We start from the raw sequence: 24,544 nt of genomic DNA, 5'->3' as shown, positions 1-24,544 counted from the left end.
CCATGTAACCTTTGACAAGTTAGTTAATCTTACTCAGTTTCCCCACAGGTAACTTGAATAGCAATATTAACCTACCTTAGATAATTAGGAAATCAAACTGATTAGAGACTTCACTTCTCCCTATACCCCTAGAGAACAGTTCAGTTCTGGACCAGCTCTAGTCTGTTTATGGGCCAGAAGTAGACCTGGGCCTCCATGAATCAGCCATAGAACTAACTGGGTTTCTAAATTTGAGATATTCCGAACTGAAACCACTAGATGGCATTTTGGGAGGCTCCGAGGAGCTCCAGTTCTTTAGGTCTCAGCGCAGAAAGAATTCATTGAGAGGCAAAGTGATAGATAAGAAGTGATTTATTAGAATAGGATACTTGTGAGGCTTATAAGCGGGTGGGCGAGAGCGTGCCATGCCCCGAGAACTTAGTAGGCTACAGTTTTATAATCAAAGGAAAAGTGGGGAGGGGGAAAAGACCACCTTCTTCCTCATTCTAGAGTAGGTGTCATGCTTCTGTCATCAGTTCCTCTTCCACGTCAGGCAAAGGAATTTTCTTATCCCTACATGGTCAAGCCAGGACTGTCATGGCGCAATGGAAATGAGCAAAAAGGTAGTAACATATGCTAAAAGTGGCACATCATCTCAGGTTTCAGTATAATGTCACCTTTTCCTTATATTTTTGTTTTTAGTGCGTGCAGAGGAGCATGTTCTAGGAATCAATAACTTACTGAGCTCACTGGGAAGGATGTGTTGTTTTATTGTTTTGGAGCATGTCTCATGCTTCTGTTGCATGGTTTTGTTGCTAAGCAAGCCTGCTTGGTTTTGTGGTTAAATAAACCAGCTTTCTTGAGTGGTCATTAACTTACAGGGGTCTCCCATACTTTTTTCTTTACTTACAGTCCCCTAGTGGGATTGACTATTTTTTTTGGGGGGGGGGGATTGACTATTTAATTTCCTACTTTGTCCCTTTACTCTGTCCCTATCAAAACCTCAGTAAGGCTACGACCAGACTAACTTTCTGAGGGAAGGGAGAGAGTGGGTAGTGAGATGTCATGGAAAGACGGGGGTTAAGGGGACCTTGACTCTGATCTGATCTGAGCCATCCCCTTCCTGTGAGTTCACAAAAGTCTCTAGGCTTCAATGTACTCAGAGACTTCAGTCTACTCTTAAACAGAGGAGTTAAATTACTTCTTACTTTTTATCTAAGATCTTAACAACTTTGTGTTTACTTCTGTGATGCCTCACCCTAGAGCAGTGGTTCTCAAAGTTTGGTCTTGTGGAGGAAAAATGTCACCTGCCATGTCAGTAAACAAAGGATGTGGCCCTCAAGCCATCAGGCAGCCACTGCAGCCTCAGACTGTGCGCCCTGAGGGTATTCAGGAGGGAGAAAAACAGGATGCTGGCCCTAGATAGTTAAGGTGCATATCAAAGGAATGATTTCAATGAGCCCAAGACTCTTGCATCCTACCATACACAGAAACTTGAGAAGTCTGATTTTCTTACATAGCAGTAATCTTTTGATGTCTGACTACCTGTTTTTTTTTTTTTGTCTGAACTCCTATATATCCTGGCTCCTCCCTGGCTTAAGTCCTTAGCAAGTCTTCAGAATAAAACAGAATTCTCAACTTTTAGGTTGTGCATTTTTTTCCAGTCGACAGTTTCTAGACCCCAGGAGGTTCCCCAAAATCCTTTCAGAGGAGCCACAGCGTCGAAACTTGAGTTCACAGTAACACTAAAACATGATTGTTTTTTCACTGACATTTGCACAGACGGTACACAAGTAAGGCAGCTAAAACTGCTGCCCCTCATAACAAGTTCAAGACAGTGGTCGGCAGCCTTGTTGGCACCACACTGTCCAAACAGTTGTATTTTTGCCCAGCATGTGCTCACAGTGCTTTTTTTTTTTTTTCTTTAAGCCAGTTTCACTTAAGAATGTTCTTTGTGGGACAGTAAAAAGTATTAATTTTATTCTATCTTGACCTTTGAGAACACCTCTTTTCAATAATCTGTTATATAATGGGAAGTACACATGAAGCACTTCAGCTGTGTGCAAGGTACAAAGCCCAGTGGCTGTCTCAGGAGAAAAGTACTTATGTGATGGTTGGAGCAACGAGCTGAACTGACCACTTATTTCATGGAGCATCATTTTTGCTTGAGAGAATGGCTAACAGACTGCGGTTTTTCAGACCATTTGGGTGTTTGGTAGATGTTTTCTCACAAAGGAACAAAGAGAGTCTGTCACTTCAAAGAAAACAACTGGCAGTGTTTGTTACTAATGATAAAGATAGAGCTTTCAAGAGAAAATTAGAATTGTGGAAAAATTGTATCCATCCCCATGAGCTTGACAGCTTCTCCATACTTATGATTTTCCTGATGAGATGAGGGGTGATAATGAGCATGATTGTTTTTCAGCCCTTATAACAAAATGTGTCAACATTTGGAAAATCTGCGTAACTATGTGAACCAGTATTTTCCAGTGCATGAAATTTCTAAACCAAGCACGAATCAAAGAGCCATTTGACGTGTAAGATAGACCAATGGACTTTTACAGAAAAGTTCATTAATAGGTTTCAGATTCCAGATTGCAAGAAACTCCATTTGTCAAATTTTTGTATAGCATCAAAGAAGATCTACAATTATCTGAAAAAGCTGTTAAAATATTCCTCTCTTTTCCAACTAAATGTCCTCACGAGGACAGATGTTTGTCATATACCACAACCAAACAACGTATCAAAACAGATTAAATGCAGAAGCAGATGTGAGAGTCAGCTGTCTTCTATTAAGCCAGACATTAAAGAGATTTATAAAAGTGTAAAACAATGCTTTTCTTTTAAATTTGGAGAAATAGTTATTATTCATAAAAAATGTTATTTACACTGATATGTAATGAGCTTATTGCTGTTATGTTTAAGTCAGTTAATACATGTTTTGGAACTTCCCTGGTGGTGCAGTGGTTAAGAATCCGCCTGCCAATGCAGGAGACACGGGTTCGAGCCCTAGTCTGGGAAGATCCCACATGCCGCGGAGCAACTAAGCCCGTGCGCCACAACTACTGAGCCTGTGCTCTAGAGCCCACGAGCCACAACTACTTAGCCCATGTGCCACAACTACTGAAGCCTGAGAGCCTAGAGCCCGTGCTCCACAACAAGAGAAGTCACCGCAGTGAGAAGCCTGCTCACCTCAACGAAGAGTAGCCCCCGCCCGCCCGCCGCAACTAGAGAAAAGCCCTCAAGCAGCAAAGAAGACCCATAGCAGCCAAAAATAAATAAATTTATTTAAAAAAAAATTTTTTTAAATACACATTTTTTAAATTCCTCAGTTTTAGTTTGTAATGGTAAGCATTGACAGCTATAATCTATGTAAAAGTTCTGGTCCTCAGTAAGTTTTAAGATGAAGGGGTCCTGAGGCCAAAAAGTGTGAGAATCTCTGCCCTAGATAATTCTGCTCATAAAGAGAATTGTTAGAGGTAATAAAGTCCTCTTCAAATACAGAACTCTTTATCAAGCAGTAACGGCTGATTTTTTTTTTTTCTTGTGCAATGTAATGGCATAATACAGGGCAGGTTTCTGAATCTCCCGGAACTTCAGGGCCCTGTCTTCATCTCCTCTTCTGTGGGACATGTGGAGGAAGTAAGACCAGCTTTGGTGGTGTGGGCCCTGGTGGCTGCCTCAAAGAATCTCCATCGATTTGAGCGGTTGGCCGTGTACATAGTCTCCCCAAGCTGGGAGGCAGGTGGCAGGGTGCGGGCTCAGCACACAGGCTTTACGTAAAGTCAGCCCTGAGTTTGCCTCTGGGCTTTCTCTCACTGGCTGCTACCTAACTGCTTGACCTGTCAGGTTCCTCAGATATGAAATTGGAATAATAATACCTACTTCTGGAGGTGGTTGTGAAGTTACAGAGAATACATAGAAATTTTAAAATCCAGAGCCTGGCACTTAGCTATTGCTTAGTTAATGATAGCGGCTGTTATTATTGTGATAATTATTCTCTTTTTGACTCTGGGGACTTTTGACCCTAAATGTTTTGGTCATCCCAGCAAGGCTGGCTTCATGTGTTTTTTATGGTCTATAACTTTCTTCCCCTTTTTAGCAAGTGTCAGCAGAGGTAGCATCACCTGAGAGTGGCAGTAAGTGTAGATGCATTAAATTGCTTTAGCTCTGGGGATGGTATTGTTCGCTCTGTCCTGTCATATGGGACACAGGGTAACCGCTAGGATTTAGTCTGTCTTAGTCTAAGGATGCTTTGGGCTGGGATTCATTGCTGGGGCTCCTATATTTGACTGTTACTTTTTACACTCTTTTGGTGACATACTTTACCAAGGTACTATTATGCAGGATAAAATCCTCATAAGTACCTTGCAGCTTCAGTAAAATGTGGTGTGGTCCTTTCTGCTAATGGCAAGTGAAGGTGCATGAAACCCTCTGTTCTAAAATTGGAGTTGAAAGCAACTTACTGTACTCAATAAAGACAACTGGCTATTTTAGATCTCCAACTTCTAGTCTTTAAGGAATTTTTTATAATTCATGTAGGAGAGCAGTATGGAGCAGCATTTTTTGTCATAGTTATTTTTATATGTATCCCTGTGTTTGGAAACGTGAATGTTTGTTTCTTTCCCATAGGTTGCAACAGGTTTGAAGTGACATTAGAGAAATCCAATAAGAACTTCTCCAAAAAGATTCAGCAGGTAGGCCGTGATGGTGGTCGCTACAAGAATATTTGACTTCTATGATACCCTGTCAAAGCTAGGACTTTGGTAAAATTATTTATTCATCTTTGAATCCTCTGCTCTTTGTCCTCCCATTTATGCCGGGATCTCTGTCCATCCATCAAGTACTTGAGATCCTCTTTCACAAGCAGAAATTGTGTTTGCACATAAGTCAGATCCTTGTCATTGATATGGGCTTTTTAGTCCCTTTTTAGTATTGCAGTTAAAATGAACATTTGTTAAACCTTGTCAGAAGTGTTTGAGTCTAATGATTTACTATTTTCCAGATCCATGTGGTTTCCCAGTTTAAGATTCTGGTCAGCTTGTTAGGTAAGAAAAGGGGTTGCATTTGTATTTCATGTGTCAAGAAACAAAAGCTATGACCTGATTAACCCTTTCATGGTTAATTTGATAGTTATTACTTAACAATGAAACGGACACATTCCTAACCAGATGCAGCAGGGTACACAGGTAATAAAGGCACCAGCATCCCCCATATCTTGAGCTCTGTTCTTCAAGAAGTATCACTTCATTCATTCATTCAGTCAGTATTTATTGAGTCCTACTCTAGGCATTGGGGATACCAAGTTGAATGAGACATGGTTTCTATCTTTGAAACTTAGGTTCTGGTTTTGAAGACCAAAATGACAGAAAGTACTCATGTTACAGTGTGATAAGTTACAATGAAAATTTATAAAAAGTGTCGTGGGATCTTAGTGATGGGAGAGACAGCATTGTCTAGTGGATGACTAGGGTTTCAACAGGAAGAGAGGGGTAGGCAGAGTGTTATAGGCAGAGGGAACAGCTTAAGCAAAGGCCCTGAAATCTGGCCAGACTTAGGGTATATGGTGGAGACTGGTAAGAGACAGGTGAGAGATCAGGGCCAGACTATTCCAGGCCTTGTTTGAAAAGCCATAGTTTCATGGAAGGTGGCCAGTGAGGCCTTTTCATGACAAGCAGAAGAACTAGAAACTTGCCTCATGCTCTGTACTGTTCAGCCCAGGGCCCAAATGGTAGAATCATTTTAAACTTAGTTTCTAGTCAAGAGAGAAACATTTAAATTAACTAAAACTAGCTAAGAGGCCCAAGTGAAATTATTGCGCTGGCTTTGCTAGAAAAGAAATCCTTGCCATAGGTTTGTACAAAATCCACAGGGGGTTTCCTTTCTCTTACTGGAGCCTCCTAATGTGAGTAGCTTTGAAAGGAATTTCTTGTACAAATATTGCATCACAAGTTTCCAGACTTGAGAAAGACAGAGTGTAAGAGTGTTCTTTGGAAGTGAAAGAGCTCTTTAATTCAAGCCAGCCCAAATTTAAAGGAACAAAATATACAAGTTTAGAAGACTAAGTGACTTCCTAAATGTTTCCGTACTGGTCATGGACCAGAATAAGTCGTTGTTAGTGAAGCTGAAGGTACATCTTCGACCAGTATTTGCCATTTGGTTCTTCTGGTTGTTACACAGTTATTTTGTGTGTGTGTGTGTGTGTGTGTGTGTCTGTCTGTCTGTCTGTCTTGAAGGTGGCTATACTAGAGAATTGTGAGAATTTATACGGGTGTTTTACCTCCTTCCAAACAGAAAATAATATTTATGTCCATGACCTATTGACATTTCAACAAATCACTACAGTTTCCAAGGCAAAGGGAGCATCACTGTTCACATGTGACCTCCAGGTAAGTGTGGGCGAGATGAAATTTGGCTTTGTGCTTTAATAAATGCAGCCTTTCCTACATCATTCCTACCATTAGATGGGAAGAATAACGTTGATATCCAAATTCAGCAGAGACTCCAAAGAGAATATTTGATTTTGGATTGTATTAGAGAAATTTCCCCCTTAAAATGTTGAAACATTTGCATTCCCTGTGTGTGCGCTACCGGACAGCTGTATTTCAGGAGGCAGCTAACCGAGGACGAAAATGCTTGCCATGGACAAACCATTAGTGGGAAATCAAGACTGTAACAGTACATGAACATAGCTCTAGGGCATTAAAGTGACTCTCGTTCTGAACGTATCATTGTGGTCTTTGTCCTTAGGGAGTTTTCGTTATTCGGAAAAGACGTTTCTCCTGATTTTTGCCAATTCATCATCCTTACCTTCTTCAAAATCTGCGTCACCCCTCTACTCAGCTTTGATCACTTTTTAGCACTTATGGTCTATATTGATGCTGCATCGTTTGTTGTATGCTTAGGCATTTCCGTCCTCCACTTCTTTAAAGGATTGAAAGTGGGCCTGCTGTCACTGACACAGGCTGATCCCTGCCCCTGCAGGTATTGACAGCAATGAGCAAGAAGCATTTAAGAAAAAAAGGAGGAAGCAGTTATATAGGTTTTCCTCTCTAAATATAAAGGCCCATGACATTTGCTGGGACCGGGGCCTCTGACTGGCAGCCCTTGGGGAGGAAGCGCTTCTCAGCCTGTTGTTTTTGAGCGCATCTTAGAGAGAATGGTGTGCTTTGGTTCAGCTTATCTGGCAGCATGACTTTGTATGACAAGGGATGTTCAGATTAGTAGCCTTTTCAAGGTAGAAAAGTCTCTAATATAGTTGTCAGTTCTGGAGTCATCGTGTGCACATCCTCATTCGCTCTGGGTGTCTCTTCCCAGCACACAGAGACTGGGGAGGAGGTGTTGCGGATGTGTGTGGCTGTGAAAAAGAAGCTGCAGCTCTATTTCTGGAAAGACAGGGAATTTCATGAATTGCAGGTACAGTCCACTGTTTCCTGGCCCATGGGTTGGGTGAGAGCTGCTGCTAAGTTGACCCACAGCTTGAAAGACTTGCTTTTCAGTTCCTGTGAAGCTCAGGAGCCCAGTCTTGATGTTCTCCCCAGATGAATGCTCTGCTAGGAGTACCTATGAGTTACTTGTGCCCACTTGTCAAAGTCTCCTGGCCTTCAGAGGCAGGAGTAGGACAATTCTACATCTCTACAGATTCATTTATATCAAAGGGGGTTTTCACCTTTTCCGAATGCACCTTGTCCAGTTCATGGGTGACTTGTATTTTTACTATGGGTGGTTTCCTGGCCTTGTGCTAAGAGAATTGTATTCAGATGAGGGTGAGAGTAATTTTGCGGAATGGGGGTGGAATCACAGGAAGGTCATGGTTTTTTTCCTTTGACATCTTTCCAAGTGAACTCTTGCTGTCTTTCTCCAGGGAGACTTTAGTGTACCAGATGTGCCCAAGTCCATGGCATGGTGTGAAAATGCTATCTGTGTGGGTTTCAAGAGAGACTACTACCTAATAAGGGTAAGATTTACTATTTTGCAAGTATCATCAGTTTACCTTGGGGAAGGTGATTATGAGTCTACCTGGGAGAGATGATTATGTGCTTCTGAACTGTAGGTCAAGAGACTGCCTTAAGTAGAGTTTTTGGCATAACAGGGTTTGTGTTTGTATGTTTGGTTATCTTTCATGCGCTAAACATCTTTCACAAATAAGATGTCTGTGTATCTTAAGCCAGGCAGAGTCAACTCTCAGTTCTCTACATAATGAATTATCCATATCCTGTATCTAGTTATTGGGCTAGATAATTAGGGCTGCATGCCTCTGTCCAGTAGCATTATCATGGACTGCTATCTTGAGGCTTCAGTGCTGAGGAATTATATACTAATTTTAGTATTAACTTAAGTATTTTTAAGACTTTGAGTTTCCTGCCCCCCAAAATCTTTTAGTATATTTGTTGTAAAAATTATTTTCACTGTTTTTTTCTAAATTTCAAAAGCCGTATGTGTTTATTATAGAAAATAAGAAAATATAGATAAGGAAAAGAAAAGAAGTGCAAGTCATCCATAATTCTCCCACTCAGAAATAATCTGGTCCACTGTTAACATTTTGGTAATGGGCATCTGCCCTGTTTACAAAAATCTCATGTTATACACATTGTTTTATACCCTGCTTTTTCTCTTAAGTGGTAAATATCCACGACACATTGGTTTTTTTCCCCTCCAGCATGCAGGCTGTATGTAAAAAAGGTTGGTTTACCATTCATTTTATAGAATAACAGAAATTCCTTAGCTTCATACCCCTCTCATAACCCAGACTTGACAATCCTGGAGGTCTTTCTCCCCACCTCCCACTTCCCTACTCCCTGCTGTGTTAGCTCTTCATTGTTTATCTAGTTAATATATATGTTCCCTGTTTATATTCTTGGACTAGCCTAATTTCATCAGGATCCGAATTGCAAGCTCCTAGGCGAGTTACTGCTGTGTAACTGACTGCATAGCCACTAGGCAGACAGGTGCCTGAGAGGAGTCTGTGAGGGGCGGGGGACAGAGCCAAAAGTTGGAAGAGGGCTCTCATTCCTCTGACTACCTTAGGTGTTGCCATCAGCTTCTTGAGGGTGGAGTGTTTTGAGGGTGAGGAATCTTGCTTTAGGACCAGGTTATTCAAAACGTATTCATTTATTTGCAGACAGTAAAATTTGTTCTTTTGGATGTGCAGTTCTGAGTTTTGACAGATGCCTAGAGTTGTATAACCACCACCACAATCAAGAGTCAGAACAGGGGACTTCCCTGGTGGTCCAGTGGTTAGGATTCTGTGCCTCCACTGCAGCGGGCACAGGTTCGATCCCTGGTCAGGGAACTAAGATGCTGCATGCCGTGTGGCCAAAAAAAAGAAAAGAAAAAGATTCAGAACAGTTCCATCATCCCAAGAAATTCCCTCATGCTGCCCCTTTGAAGTCAGCCCTCCTTCCACACCCCAACCTCTAGTAACCACTGATCTGTTCTTCATCTCTTATAGTTTCGCCTTTTCCAGAATGTCATATAAATGGGATCATACAGTATGTAGCCTTTTGAGCCTGGCTTCTTTCACTTAGCGTAAATGCATTTGACATCCAACTGTGTTGTGTGTGTGTCAATATATTCTTTTTTATGACTGAATAGTATTCCATTATATGGATGTACTACAGTTTGGTTATCCATTCGTCAGTTGAAGGACAAAGTTGTTTACAATTTTTATGCATTATAAACAAAGCTGCTATAAACTTTTGCACACAGATTTTTGTGTAAACACAGGTTTTCATTTCTCCTGAGGAAATGCCTAGGAATGGGATTGTTAGGTCCCATGGTAAGTGTATATTTAACTTTATAAAAAGCCAACAAACAAAATGGCTGTACCATTTTGTGTTCTCACCAGCATCATATGAGAGTTCCAATTGCTTTGCATCCTCGCCAGCAATTGACATTGTTAGTTGCCAGGCTAGATGCTTGTCTCCATGTTAGAGGAAAAGAGAACTGGTTCAACGTGTGATGACAAAATTTGTCATAACAGACTCTATAATATTTCTTTATGCCAAATAAGGAATATTATTGGCTTCTGTAGGTTTGGGGTTTTAACTTGATTTTTCCGGGCCATGTGTGTTCATGCCTCTGGCTGGAGAATGATGGGTGACTCACTTTGTGTCTTCCTATAGGTAGATGGAAAGGGGTCCAACAAAGAGCTATTTCCAACAGGAAAACAGCTGGAGCCCTTAGTTGCACCTCTGGCAGATGGAAAGGTGGCTGTGGGTCAGGATGATCTCACCGTGGTGCTCAATGAGGATGGGATCTGCACACAGAAGTGTGCCCTGAACTGGACAGACATCCCTGTGGCCATGGGTGAGACCACCATAGCTTCTCTTTCCCACGTTGGGCCACCCTCGAAGGATGGAGCCCCATTCATAGCTTTAGCAGACAGTGGTTTCCAGTGTCATTCACTCTCAGTTCCCCTTCTTGTAAGTAGAATAGTGTTTTAGGGTTATTAAAAATGGGATATTCTGGGGACTTCCCTGGCAGTCCAGTGGTTAAGACTCTGCACTTCCACTGCAGGGGGCACAGGTTTGATCCCTGGTCAGGGAACTAAAATCCCGCATGCTGCGTGGTGTGGCCCCCGCCAAAAAAAAAAAACCAAAAGGGATATTCTGGCTTTTGTAGGAAGTTGGGTTTTGCCCCAGAGGGGGAAGAATGTAAACAGAATTGTACATTTTAGGAAGTGATTATCTACTACTACTATTTTTACCTCTTAGTTCCTTTTCTTTTACCTTCTTTTTAATGGTTTGTGTCTCTGCCAAAAAGACTACATTTGGAAATTAGTGGAAATTTTTTACTTCGTCCTATAATCCGTATAACTCAGCATCAAAAGGTTTTTGATGTGGTGGTTATTGCTGCTCTTGTTTTTGTAGCTTCGAGGCACAGAGTGTGTTCAGGTGTGTCTGTCCTACACATCAGGTGTTTCTGCACCTACACCTGCCTCAGGATTCCAGCTCTCTGCGATGGTATTGCCTGGAAGCATATCACCATGCTGGCAGCAATCATTTTTAGTCCGAAGAGTAAGCATTTTAGTTACTGCTCTGGAGAGGCATACAGACATGCTGTCTTTAAGGGCTCTAGCTCGGGAAACAAGGATTACATCTTGCATAAAGAGATGAAACAAGACCCTGCTTAAGGCATTAAATTGGATGAGTTGAGATTTGCTAGTTGAGAAAGGGGAAGTTCATTGTTCAATTAATCAGTAAGAAGTTCCATTAAGATTGCACTAGACCAGGCAAGGAGTTCAGGATCTAGCTTAAAGAAAAATTTCTTTCATTTTAGGCAGAAAGAATAGTTTGAAAAATGAGCAGAAATGCAGAAGACATGCTGATTTGTGAGAGGGCATTCCAGAGACTGACCTGACTGAAACAGGTGGTGTGGATTATGGAGGAATGAGGATGGGGCCAGTTGTTAGAGGCCCACTCGAAGGTCTGAGAGGCCATTAGATTCCTAAATGGTAGAATTGATAAAAGCATCATGTTCTCGGGTGGTTATTCAGGTGGTGATTAGAGATGAATAGAGCAGAAGGAAGATAAATCAAAAGGACAGTATTTTATAGGGCTCAAGATTATGTATATTCACAAGTTTGCCATGGGTGGGGGTGGTTAAGAGCTTCACAAGAAGCTTCGTGATGTTCTAGGGGCCCTTGTTTTCCTTTCGAAGAAGAGGCTTGGTAGACTAGGTGAAGCTGTGTGTAATATGCTGGAAGTAGGTTTCTGGTTCCCCAGCGTGGAGACCCTGTTTTAAGACCTTTGTTAGTTCCCAGCCCCTTTGGCAGTGTTTCACAAAAACATTTTTGTGCCTTAACACATGGAGGGAGGGGACATTCTTCCTGGGTAGGGTGGAAGAACACCATCTGACAGGAAGAAGACTAAACTTCTTATAGACTTCGATTATATTTCTGCTCTCCTCTTCACTACTGCACCCAGGCTCCAGTCATTCTGAAAGGACTCCCCATCCCTGTGCCTTCATCTGTGCTGTTGCCTCTTCCTTTCTTGTCTGCCCAGCAGCGTGCTGCTCATATGACAAGGCCCCCGTTCAGTGGCTCTTCCTCTCAGAAGTCTGCTCTGACCCACAGGCAGAATTAGTCACTTCCCCCTTGGTGCTTCCACTGCCCTTTCAGGTTTCTCCGTCACGCTAGCTGCACTGTCCCACTGGATGCAGTGAGTTGTCTGTCTCCTCTGCTTGTGCAGGAGCTCTGTGGGCTCTGGGCTTATGTCTTGGTCCACTTTGAGAGTGCCTGAAACATCATAGCCTCTTACTAAATGCTTGCTGATTGATGAATTACTGTCATTGTCCGCCATTCATTACATGCTTGCTGGACACCAGCCAGTCTGCCAAGTTTGAAGACATAGAGAGATCCAGACCATCTCTGTTGTCAAAGACTTGGGGAGAGTGAACAAATGATAAGACATGACAACCAAAAGGGTTTCTAGTATAGATTACTTCTTTTATTGAATTAGGCCTTATTAAAGTGGACCAGATTTTAAAACGACAGAGAAACTTTACATAGTTAATCTTTCTTAAAATGAGGTCAGCATAAAAAAAGAATCCAATACAAAAAAACATGCTATTAAATTTTATTTTTTGGTAAGATGAAAAATATCAACATAATAACAACAATAGCATTCAAACTGATGAAGGTATTACTAAGGCCTTAGTTTTTCCTCATTTCTGAGTTCCCTTCTAGCTTTGAAATTTTATTGTACTATTCATTTAGAGTATAAATTGTGAATATAATATGAAAAACTTTTTATCTGAAAATAAATAATGAGGAAAATAAATTTATAGCAAGTTAGTCACACTAAGAAACTATTCTTATAAATATATTCTTTGAGGTTACATTTTTATATGATAAATATGCCATCTAGTGGTTCATTTTTTACTAATTAAAAAAATTCTATTTTTAATTGTAGTTAAAAAAACACATAGCATAAAATCTATCACCTTAACCATTTTTTGTTTTTCTTTTACATCTTTATTGGAGTATAATTGCTTTACAATGTTGTGTTAGTTTCTGCTGTATAACAAAGTGAATCAGCTATATGTATACATATATACCCATATCCCCTTCCTCTTGCATCTCCCTCCCACCCTCCCTATCCCACACGTCTAGGTGGTCACAAAGCACAGAGCTGATCTCCCTGTGCTATGCAGCTGCTTCCCACTAGCTATCTGTTTTACATTTGGTAGTGTATATATGTCAGTGCAACTCTCTCACTTTGTCCCAGCTTACCCTTCCCCCTCCCCGTGTCCTCAAGTCCATTCTCTATGTCTGCATCTTTATTCCTGTCCTTCCCCTAGGTTCATCAGAGCCATTTTTTTTTAAGATCCCGTATATATGTGTTAGCATACGGTATTTGTTTTTCTCTTTCTGACTTACTTCACTCTGTATGACAGACTCTAGGTCCATCCATCTCACTACAAATAACTCAATTTCATTTCCTTTCATGGCTGAGTAATAATAATATTGTGTATATGTGCCATATCTTCTTTATCCATTCGTCTGTCGATGGACACTTACGTTGCTTCCATATCCTGGCTATTGTAAATAGTGCTGCAGTGAACATTGTAGTACATGTCTCTTTTTGAATTATGGTTTTCTTAGGGTATATGCCCAGTAGTGGGATTGCTGGGTGATATGGTAATTCTATTTTTAGTTTTTTTAAGGAACCTCCATACTGTTCTCCATAGTGGCCATATCAATTTACATTCCCACCAACAGTGCAAGAGGGTTCCCTTTTCTCCACACCCTCTCCAGCATTTATTGTTTGTAGACTTTTTGATGATGGCCATTCTGACCAGTGTGAGATGATACCTCTTTGTGGTTTTGATTTGCATTTCTCTAATAATTAGTGATGTTGAGCATCCTTTCATGTGTTTGCTGGTAATCTGTATATCTTCTTAGGAGAAATGTCTATTTATGTCTTCTGCCCATTTTTGGATTGGGTTGTTTGTTTTTTTGATATTGAACTACATGAGCTGCTTGTATAGTTTGGAGATTAATCTTTTGTCGGTTGCTTCGCTTGCAAATATTTTCTCCCTTTCTGAGGGTTGTTTTTCGTCTTGTTTATGGTTTCCTTTGCCGTGTAAAAGCTTTTGAGTTTCATTAGGTCCCATTTGTTTATTTTTGTTTTTATTTCCATTTCTCTAGGAGGTGGGTCAAAAAGGATCTTGGTGTGATTTATGTCAAAGACTGTTCTTCCTATGTTTTCCTCTAAGAGTTTTATAGTGTCTGGCCTACATTTATGTCTTTAATCCATTTTGAGCTTATTTTTGTGTATGGTGTTAGGAAGTGTTCTAATTTCATTCTTTTACATGTAGCTGTCCAGTTTTCCCAGTACCACTTATTGAAGAGGCTGTCTTTTCTCCATTGTATATTCTTGCCTCCTTTGTCAAAGGTAAGGTGACCATATATGTGTGGGTTTATCTCTGGGCTTTCTATCCTGTTCCATCGATCTGTATTTCTGTTTTTGTGCCAGTACCATATTGTCTTGATTACTGTAGCTTTGTAGTGTAGTCTGAAATCAGGGAGCCTGATTCCTCCAGCTCCGTTTTTCTTTCTCAAGATTGCTTTGGCTATTTGGGTCTTTTGTGTTTCCATACAAATTGTGAAATTTTTTGTTCTAGTTCTGTGAAAACTGCCATTGGTAATTTGATAGGGATTGCATTGAATCTGTAGATTTCTTTGGGTAGTATAATCATTTTCGCAATGTTGATTCTTCCAATCCAAGAACATGGTATATCTCTCCATCTGTTGGTATCATCTTTAATTTCTTTCATCAGTGTCATATAGTTTTCTGCATACAGATCTTTTATCTCCTTAGGTGGGTTTATTCCTAGGTATTTTATTCTTTTTGTTGCAGTGGTAAATGGAAGTGTTTCCTTAATTTCTCTTTCAGATTTTTCATCATTAGTGTATAGGAATGCAAGAGATTTCTGTGCATTAATTTTATATCCTGCTACTTTACCAAATTCATTGATTAGCTCTAGTAGTTTCCTGGTAGCATCTTTAGGATTCTCTCTATATAGTATCATGTCATCTGCAAACAGTGACAGCTTTACTTCTTCTTTTCCAATTTGTATTCCTTTTATTTCTTTTTCTTCTCTGATTGCTGTGGCTAAAACTTCCAAAACTGTTGAATAATAGTGGTGAGAGTGGGCAGCCTTGTTTTGTTCCTGATCTTAGAGGAAATTCTTTCAGTTTTTCACCATTTAGAACGATGTTGGCTGTGGGTTTGTCATATATGGCCTTTATTATGTTGAGGTAAGTTCCCTCTATGCCTACTTTCTGGAGAGTTTTTATCATAAATGGGTGTTGAATTTTATTGAAAGCTTTTTCTGCATCTGTTGAGATGATCATATGGTTTTTTATCCTTCAATTTGACCTTAACCATTTTTAAGTGCACAGTTCAGTAGTGTTATGTATATTCACATTGTCATGCAGCACATTTCAGAACTTTTTCATCTTGTAAAACTAAAACTCTGTACGTATTAAACAAGAACCCATTTTCCCCTCCCTCAGCCCTTGGCACCATTCTACTTTCTGTTTTTATGAATTTGACACACTAGTTACCTCATGTAAGAAAATGGCTACACCGAGAATGCCATCCAGCTGCCTTCTCTGTGAACCATTGAGCATTAGGTGGAGTTCTGCATCTTTTCGCTGTGAAAATCTCAAGCAGAAGTAACATTGGCCAGAAATGTGGATCTCTTTCTCTAGCATAATTTTAGGGAAAAAAAAAAAAAAGAGAAGTTGCCCTCCTCTTGCCTTTCCTAAGAGAATGAAAGAAGTTATGTAACCTTGTTCTCCCACTGACTCGTTGTTAGGGGAGCTGCAGCTGGCCTTGGTCTGGCCTGGCTTTGTGACGAATGAGAAAGGAGCCAGTGACGCTTTCACCCAGCTCTCTTGGGGAAACAGTAGGAGTGGAGTCACGTCCCTCTGAGCAAAGCTGGATGCATCTTTTTTGTGCAGGAGATTTAGCATCACTGAGACAAACATTTTTTTTTCTTTGTATATCACAGTGTAGGATCCTGGCTTGGTATTTGACTAGTGGACCATTTGGAGATCCAAGTGCAGCTTAGAACTGAGAAGCTGAAACGGTGCATAACCCTAAAGGCTTAGAACAGAAGCGCAACTCAAGATGTTCTCTCTTGTGCAGAGCACCAGCCTCCCTACATCATTGCAGTGTTGCCTCGATATGTGGAGATCCGGACATTTGAGCCAAGGCTTCTGGTCCAGAGCATTGAATTGCAAAGGCCCCGTTTCATTACCTCAGGAGGGTAAGGAATTTCTTTCTTGACTGTAGCTGCCATATTATTGCAAAGCTTTAAAGTCATCTGTGTTATCATAAAGCCAGCGCTCTTTTGCTAATCCTCTTACTCCTGTCTCCAGATCAAACATTATCTATGTGGCCAGCAACCATTTTGTTTGGAGGCTCATTCCAGTCCCCATGGCAACCCAAATCCAACAGCTTCTCCAGGACAAGCAGTTTGAATTGGCTCTGCAGCTTGCAGTAAGTCTTGTTTCTGAGATTTGGGTGTGAGAAATGGGCTTTCCTCATTGTTCTCCAGAGTAGCGGATTTTAGTTTAGATGTTCTTATTTAGTTTGGACTGGAGGAATAAACACAGAGCTGAAAGTCAGGGGGCTTGGATTCAGGATCTGACCCTGCCATAAAATATCTATGTGACTCTAAATGATTTCACTATCTCAGTTTGCTTATCTGTCAAATGTAGAATGAATGCAAATTATACAAAATTATACTAGTATTTCATAGAATTAATAGGACAGTAAAATAATTTAATAGATATGGTATGGCCTTGAAAAATTAAGGACAATGCTAACATTAAAATAACAGTCATAACTGTCAAGATTACAGTGTGGTTGAATGCAACAACTACAGGGCCTCTCAAAATCCCTTTCACCAGTAGTCTCCTGGGCTTGGGTAAGTAGGCCTTCTTTAGGTATTCTGAACCCACCTCAGGTTGCTACGTTCAATTCAGCAGGGCTGCAGTCACAAGACTCACTCTCCTTGAATGGATGGGATGTTACTTGTGGGATGTTACTCACAGCAAAGTACTGACCATACTGTTCTTTCAGTGATGCTCTCATTGCCAAAACACTTCTTGGAGATTGACTTTCAAGTCTTGTCTTATGCTTTTAAACATCCCCAGTGGTGATTATTGTCATCTCTAAAGGGTGGATTTGATTTTATGAAACAACTAAAAGTCATTCCAAGCCTCACTGAGTCACTAAACTGGACAGTGCTGATTTGGTAAAAGAGAAGAGATTTTTTGAAGATAATAGTAGGAAAACTTAGTTTTCAGAGTATCTTATAAATTACTTCTGAAAGGAAAACAGTGGGCACAAATTTTGGAATATGTATGTTTATAATTCTATATGGTGTATACTTTTGAAGAGCAACATTTATTTTGGGTGTATAAGTTCTAGATATAAAACAAAAATCCAGTCTTAGTAGTTAGACACATTTAATATACCATAGATTGTTTCTGTCTTGGGCCATTTAATTTTAGCATCTTACTATTTTTCTCCCCACTCATCTATTTCTCTAAATTATTTTATTTTCATTTTTAAAATAATGATACCCATGAACCCACCATCCTACCCCCCAAAAATAACTTACGTAACCTATATGTCCCTCCCCATCCCATCCCTCTGCCTACCCTCCAGACACAGCCATTATCCTAACTTTGTGTTTATTGTGCCCTTAAAATTTTTTTGTTTTATCTTTCATATATATTTGTGTACTTGAATATGTATTTAGTTTTTGAACTTTATAAAAAGGGTATTATGTAGCACATAGCTTTTTTTAGTATCTATTTTTCTTAGAAGGAAGGTCTCAGGTCTTTCCAGTGATCTTCCTGCTGCAGGTTGTCTGTTAAATCTTCAGTAGAGAAGATGGAAGTGGGTTTCCATTTTCCCTTCTCTTTTCTAGGCTTGTACTTACTAGGTGTTCTGCTCTATGACAAAAGAAGGTTGCTTGATATCATCTTAGCTCTTGAGGCACCTATCTTTTATTTAAATTAATCAGAGAACGTACATGAAACTTTCAGAGGGCAGTTATGTACTAAACTTTGCTTTGGGCTGGAAAAGGCATCCTAAGATTGGACCTTTTAAGGATAGGTAGGAGCAGGAGCAGGAAACAGGGAGAGTTACAGAGCCCGAGGAAGTTAAACAAGTGAAAACAGGGCTCCCCTGGTGGTGCAGTGGTTGAGAATCTGCCTGCCAATGCGGGGGACACGGGTTCGAGCCCTGGTCTGGGAGGATCCCACATGCCACGGAGCGACTAGGCCCGTGAGCCACAGCTACTGAGCCTGCGCGCCTGGAGCCTGTGCTCCACAACAAGAGAGGCCGCGACAGTGAGAGGCCCGCGCGCCGCGATGAAGAGTGGCCCCCACTTGCCACAACTAGAGAGAGCCCTTGCACAGAAATGAAGACCCAACACAGCTATAAATTAATTAATTAATTAATGAACTCCTACCCCCAACATCTAAAAAAAAAAAAAAGAAGAAGAAGAAGAAGTGAAAACAAGTGTGGAAACAGGTATTTCCAGGATGCATGGAGGCCATCCTGACTGGCATGTAGGGTGTGGCTTGAATGTCTGGGAATAACCTAGCTAAGGAGGCTGTGCCAGGCTTTGAGAGCCTTTAAAACACCAAGCAGGAGAGCTTAGCCCAAGCGTGGCAACCTGCTGATGATGGCCTGGACTAGGGTGAACGCAATAGAAGAGGAAAAGAAAAGAAGGGAAAACATGGAGAGACCTTTTTTTTTTAAAATTGGGGTATAGTTGACATGGAGAGACATTTCAAAGGAAGAAATTAAATGTGGCAAAGATTGGTTAAAAAGGATATAAGGGGGGAAAAGGTTAAAGGAAGAAGCAGAGATAATAAGTAGCTCTATTTATTTGGATTTTACTGTGAACAGGACCTTTCCCAACTGTGCCAGCTGTGTTAAACGTCTTTCATTCCTTGAGCAGGCCATGTTCTCTCTGTCATTTTAGGGCCCTGCGCACACTTGCTGTCCTCTTGGCCTGGAATCTCCTCCCGTCTGTCACCTGCCAGCCTCGCCTGGCCAACTCCAGCTCATCCTTTGTGTCTCAGTTTACGTTCCTCCTGGGAGCCTTCCTGGACCCACTGCTCACACTAGACTGAATACCTTACCCACATGCTTCTGTCATCACTCACCCTGTTTTGTTTTGATTTTTTGTTTTAAAACTAAACTCTAGACTTTATTCAGATTTCACCAAGTTTTTCCAGTAATGTCCCTTTTTCTGTTCCAGGTTCAAATCCAGAAATCGCATTGTATTTAGCTGTCATGCATTCTTAGTGTCCTCTGAGCTGTGGCAGTTTCTTAGTCTTTCCTTGTTTTTCACGACCCTGACAGTTATCAGGAGTACTGGTCAGGTATTTTGTAGGAACCCTATTGTATTTTAATTGCATAGTGACTTATAATTAGAATGTAAGGGCAGTCTGTGAGGGCGTAGCATGTTTCAGGATATTGTCTGATACCTGGTGTATACTGAATAAATATTTGTTGAGTGAGTGAGCTCCTACCTATTATATTCTCTTATCAGGAAATGAAAGATGATTCCGACAGTGAAAAACAGCAACAGATCCATCACATCAAGAACTTGTATGCCTTCAACCTCTTCTGCCAGAAGCGTTTTGATGAGTCCATGCAGGTCTTTGCTAAACTTGGCACAGGTAACAAGTGGGTATGGCCTAGGGATAAAGAACTAAATCGAGGGAGGGGGAACTGGAAAGGATTGGGAGGAATGACACCAGACTTCTGAGAATGGGGAAAGTTTACGCTCATCTAAATTGATCCTCGTACCTAACAGGATCCTGTGGGTGGCCATGTGGCTACATATTTACAGTCCTGATCTTACGACTCTGGTCTCACCTACATATACAGACTTCCAGTTTTCCGGGATGCTTTGCCCTTGCCATTAGAGGAAGGTAACAGAAAGTCATTCAAGTCAACACATGTGTGTGTGATCATCTAGTGGTTATTGACTGCTGTTCTAGACAAAAGTCACTGGCCTGAACTTAGTAGGATTCAACAGTAGGTCATTTTTTTAAAAATTTAATAATTTATTTATTTTTGGCTGCATTGGGTCTTCGTTGATGCACGCGGGCTTTTCTCTAGCTGCGGCGAGTGAGGGCTACTCTTCGTTGCGGTGCGTGGGCTTCTCACTGCAGTGACTTCTCTTGTTCAGAGCTCGGGCTCTAGGCGCGTGGGCCCAGTAGTTGTGGCACACAGGCTTAGTTGCTCCGCAGTTTGTGGGATCTTCCCAGACCAGGGATCGAGCCCGTGTCCTCTGCATTGGCAGCCGGATTCTTAACCACTGCACCACCAGGGAAGTCCCACCTGTAGGTCATTTTTAAGAGCCACGTAGGGCAGTGCTGCAAATCCCTTTCTTTTCTCAGTGTCCTAAAAGCTCTCTAGACACTAGAGCGTTGTGATGAGGAGTAGGTACTTTGGAGGCAGACTGCCTGACCTCAGGCAGACTGGACTCTCTCTGCTTCAGCTTTCTCCTCTGCAAAACAGGGAGAATAATACTACTCACCTCATGGTGTGGCAGTGAAGATTATGTCAAGTGCTTAGAACAGGAAAGTGCTTAGAACAGTGTGTGGTACTTAATAAATGCCAGTTAGGTGTTTGCTGTTATTATTATTAAATTTTTCGTTTGGGTATATTCCATTTTTGCTTAATTTAGATAAATCTATATATACTTGGTTTGACTCTCTATCTTCTCTTTTTTCCTCCTCTTTGTTTACCTTTCTTGCATCTTCCCTTGACCTTGGCCAGCAATAAACTGTGGTAACTCCCTGTATCAGTTAAGGTTCTTGGTTGTGAGCAGTAGAGACCAATTCTGGAGAATTCAAAAGTATCTGGTTAAATTAAGCATGGCTTATTGGAATATTAAGGGAATGGCAGGTGGAGGAGCCTACCAAATGAATGGGGGACCAGGCTTGGGAATAGTAGGAAGCAAGGTTGCTCTGGAGGACCTCCCAGCAGGAAATAGGAAGCTGGACAGTAATCCCTCTGTAGCCAGGACAGCCGAGGCAGTCCTCCACCGGCACAGCCACTTCCTTAGCTGTTACTGCCACCACCTCCCCTGTTGTTGCATCCTCAATAAAAGTTGCCCCCATCAGCTTGTATTAGCTGTCTAATGCCATGTGGCAAATTATCCCAGAAGTTAGTGACTTAAAATAACAAAGCGTCTGTTATCTCTCTTGGTATCTGTTGGTTAGGAATTTGGGAAGTGCTCAGCTGGGCAATTCTTGCTTGGGGTCTCTCATGTGGTTGCAGTTGTGTACTGGCTGGGCTACCTTTGTCTGAAGTCTTGACTAGGCTAGAGGATCTGCTTCCAAGGCGGCTCACTCTCATAGTTCACATGTTGGCTGGTTATGGGCTGGGGGCCTCAGTTCTTGTCCAGGTGGATATCTCCATAGGGTTGCGTGAGTGTCCTCATGCAGAGTGACTAGCTTTTCCTGGAGTCAGTGATCCAGGAGGCCTAGGTGGAAGCCTCAGTGCCTTTTACGATGGTCCCTTCTCCTGTATTCTATTGATTTACAAGGGCTTTCCAAGTTCAAGGCAAGGGAACACAGACCCCACCTCATGATGGAGGAGTATCAGCATTACATAAAAGAAGCATGTAGGACTGGATATATGTTGATGTGTGCCATACTGCTTGTCATCCTTGAATCACTTTCTTAAGATCAAAGGGATCTGATTGGCCAGGATTAGGTCATGGTCTCACTCCTTCTGACTGTCCTAGGGGTGGGAAAGGAGGTTGTGGCTACACTCTGCTTCTAAAGGCAAAGGTAGTTGCCTGAACTATTCTCCCACCAAGACGACACATGGTCTGGAAGAAGGAGCCCACCAAAATGAAATAGTTTGCTCTTAAGAAGGAGGATGGAAGCTGGGTACCCTGAAATTGATAAATATTTACCATCCTTCCTCTGAATGAACTCAGTTGGGGCATTTGTTTTCAGTATGCCACCAGCTCTTTGGGAAGACACTGGAATAATAAGCTAGAACTGCTGTAACAACTTGACCCTTTTTCCATGTACCAACAATACTTGAACTTTAAAATCAATCCTAATGAAGCTACTACTTTTTAACTTGTTCACTCCACAAATACATACTGAGCTCTTAAGAGAGTGCAGTGCATTCTGCTGGGCCCCAAGCAACAGTAATCAGACAGGAATTCTGCTTTCAAAGAGCAGTCTAGTAGGGAAGATAAGGCACAAGTGGACCCTTACCAGCAGCAGGAGGTATGTGCTGGTGGTGATGTGGTCTGGGGACAGCTGGCTATTGACTGGGCCTTTGGGGCCTTTTGGGCAGCATCTCCATTGACTGACTTCAATCTAAGGACTGGTCCTTAGGTCCTATAGTAGATATTCTTAGTATATTCAGAGATCATCAGACCCCTAGTGACAGATTGACCCTGACACATGAGACTGATATATTAATAGAATGTCCCTTTATTTGCTTATAGTAGGGAGGCTAGATCCCTTACAATGGCCAGAATATTCGTGTGGCACCCAGGTGCCCTTTTTTATATGTATCGAGGTACAGGCATTTTTGCTATAATGCCTTGAATGTGGTCCTGCAGAACCTTATGTTCTATAACAAATATGAAAAATAACAGGACTTAAGGGGCAAATAACATTGGAGCTGACCACTCAAATCCTAGGCAGCTTTGTAACTGGAACACTAATAAAAATAGCTATCCTACTAAAATGAAATTCCCACTGTTTTTGGTACCCAGCATGATAGTCCTTTGCAATCTTAAACTCTGGGGCTGTGCTTTCTCTTTTGAGATAAGATCTTTGAGAACATTTGCTTCTGATAGAAACTAGTTTCATCAAAGTAAAAAGTCTGATCCTGGGTGCAGACTTCTTTATGAGACCTCCAAAACAATTAATGGGGAGGAAACATCTTTTTTTTTTTTTTGAGGTACGCAGGCCTCTCACTGTTGTGGCCTCTCCCATTGCGGGGCACAGGCTCTGGACGCACAGGCTCAGTGGCCATGGCTCACGGGCCCAGCCGCTCCACGGCATGTGGGATCCTCCCGGACCGGGGCACAAACCCGTGTCCCCTGCATCGGCAGGCGGATTCTCAACCACTGCGCCACCAGGGAAGCCCCTAGGAAACATCTTTGCTTCATTTTTACTCTCATCTTCCCCAGATGGCTTAACTTAGTAGAAAGTATAGTGGTTTTTGAAGCTATTAATCAGCCATTACTTGCACTAATTTATAGGATTTTCAGCTCTTTTCTTTAGATCTTCCTGTATAAGTTAAGGTTTCTCATTAATTGTAAGAAAGCTTGCCCCTGGTCACTTCAAAGCATTAACAAGCTGGGGAAAATTGCATACCAACCAAAACAACTTTTGCCTCATACCTACACCATTCTCCCACTTACCAGCTGCACATGAGCCAATTCAGATTAAAAAATCTATCACACATAGTATAATACCCTCTAGGTCCATCTGTGTTGTTGCAAATGGTAAATTTCATTCCTTTTCATGACTAATATTCCATTGTGTGCGTATATATATATATATATATGCCACATCCTCTTTACCCATTCATGTATCGATGGACACTTAGGTTGCTTCCATGTCTTGGCAAAAATAATGCTGCAGGGCTTCCCTGGTGGCGTGGTGGTTGGGAGTCCGCCTGCTGATGCAGGGGACACGGGTTTGTGCCCCGGTCCGGGAAGATCCCACATGCTGCAGAGCGGCTGGGCCCGTGAGGCATGGCTGCTGAGTCTGCGCGTCCGGAGCCTGTGCTCCGCAGCGGGAGAGGCCACAGCAGTGAGAGGCCTGCGTACCGCAAAAAAAAAAAAAAATTAATTAATTAATTAATTTAAAAAAAATAATGCTGCAGTGAACATTAGCGTGCATATATTTTTTTGAATTAGTGTTTTTATTTTCTTTGGATAAATACCCAGAAGTGGAATTGTTAGATTGTATGGTAGTTCTATTTTTAAATTTTTGAAGAACCTCCATACTGTTTTCCCTAGTAGGTGCACCAATTTACATTCCCACCAACAGTGCATAAGGGTTCCCTTTTCTCCACATTCTTACCAACACTTGTTATTTCTTGTCTTTTTGGTAGTAGCCATTCTTTTTTTTTTTTGGATGCGTTGGGTCTTCGTTGCTGTGCGCCGGCTTTCTGTAGTTGCGGTAAGCAGGGGCTACTCTTCGTTGCGGTGCACAGGCTTCTTACTGCGGTGACTTCTCTTGTTGTGGAGCACGGGCTCTAGGCACACGGGCTTCAGTAGTTATGGCTCGCGGGCTGTAGAATGCAGGCTCAGTAGTTGTGGCGCATGGGCTTAGTTGCTCCTTGGCATGTGGGATCTTCCCAGACCAGGGCTCGAACCCATGTCCCCTGCATTGGCAGGTGGATTCTTAACCACTGCGCCATCAGGGAAGCCCCAAGAGGCATTCCTTTTAAAAAATCAGTCTGGAACTTATATTGCGATAGAACTAGTCTTGTTTTAGTTTATCCTTAAATTGCTGTGTTCCTTT

The 24,544-nt window shown here is 41.6% G+C and overlaps 1 protein-coding gene across 2 annotated transcripts in view; it reads left to right on the top strand.

Annotated features, from left to right (window-relative positions):
* Positions 1–24,544, top strand: part of VPS39 (VPS39 subunit of HOPS complex) — a 47,652-nt gene that overhangs the window by 10,904 nt on the left and 12,204 nt on the right. The window contains exons 3-11 of one of the 2 annotated variants that reach the window (XM_060005060.1): positions 4,612–4,676; positions 4,985–5,027; positions 6,274–6,368; positions 7,297–7,395; positions 7,844–7,936; positions 10,104–10,287; positions 16,140–16,260; positions 16,373–16,493; positions 19,573–19,702. In XM_060005060.1, the coding sequence (XP_059861043.1) occupies positions 4,612–4,676; positions 4,985–5,027; positions 6,274–6,368; positions 7,297–7,395; positions 7,844–7,936; positions 10,104–10,287; positions 16,140–16,260; positions 16,373–16,493; positions 19,573–19,702 (951 nt within the window). Of the gene's footprint in view, positions 1–4,611; positions 4,677–4,984; positions 5,028–6,273; positions 6,369–7,296; positions 7,396–7,843; positions 7,937–10,103; positions 10,288–16,139; positions 16,261–16,372; positions 16,494–19,572; positions 19,703–24,544 lie in introns of those variants that run through there. The other variant, XM_060005061.1, reaches the window with a different exon arrangement.

The sequence above is a fragment of the Delphinus delphis genome, chromosome 2 (genome assembly GCF_949987515.2).
Source record: "Delphinus delphis chromosome 2, mDelDel1.2, whole genome shotgun sequence".
NCBI classification, from domain to species: domain Eukaryota; kingdom Metazoa; phylum Chordata; class Mammalia; order Artiodactyla; family Delphinidae; genus Delphinus; species Delphinus delphis.
Note: the sequence above shows the minus strand (reverse complement) of the source record. Positions and strands in the feature narration are given on the sequence as shown.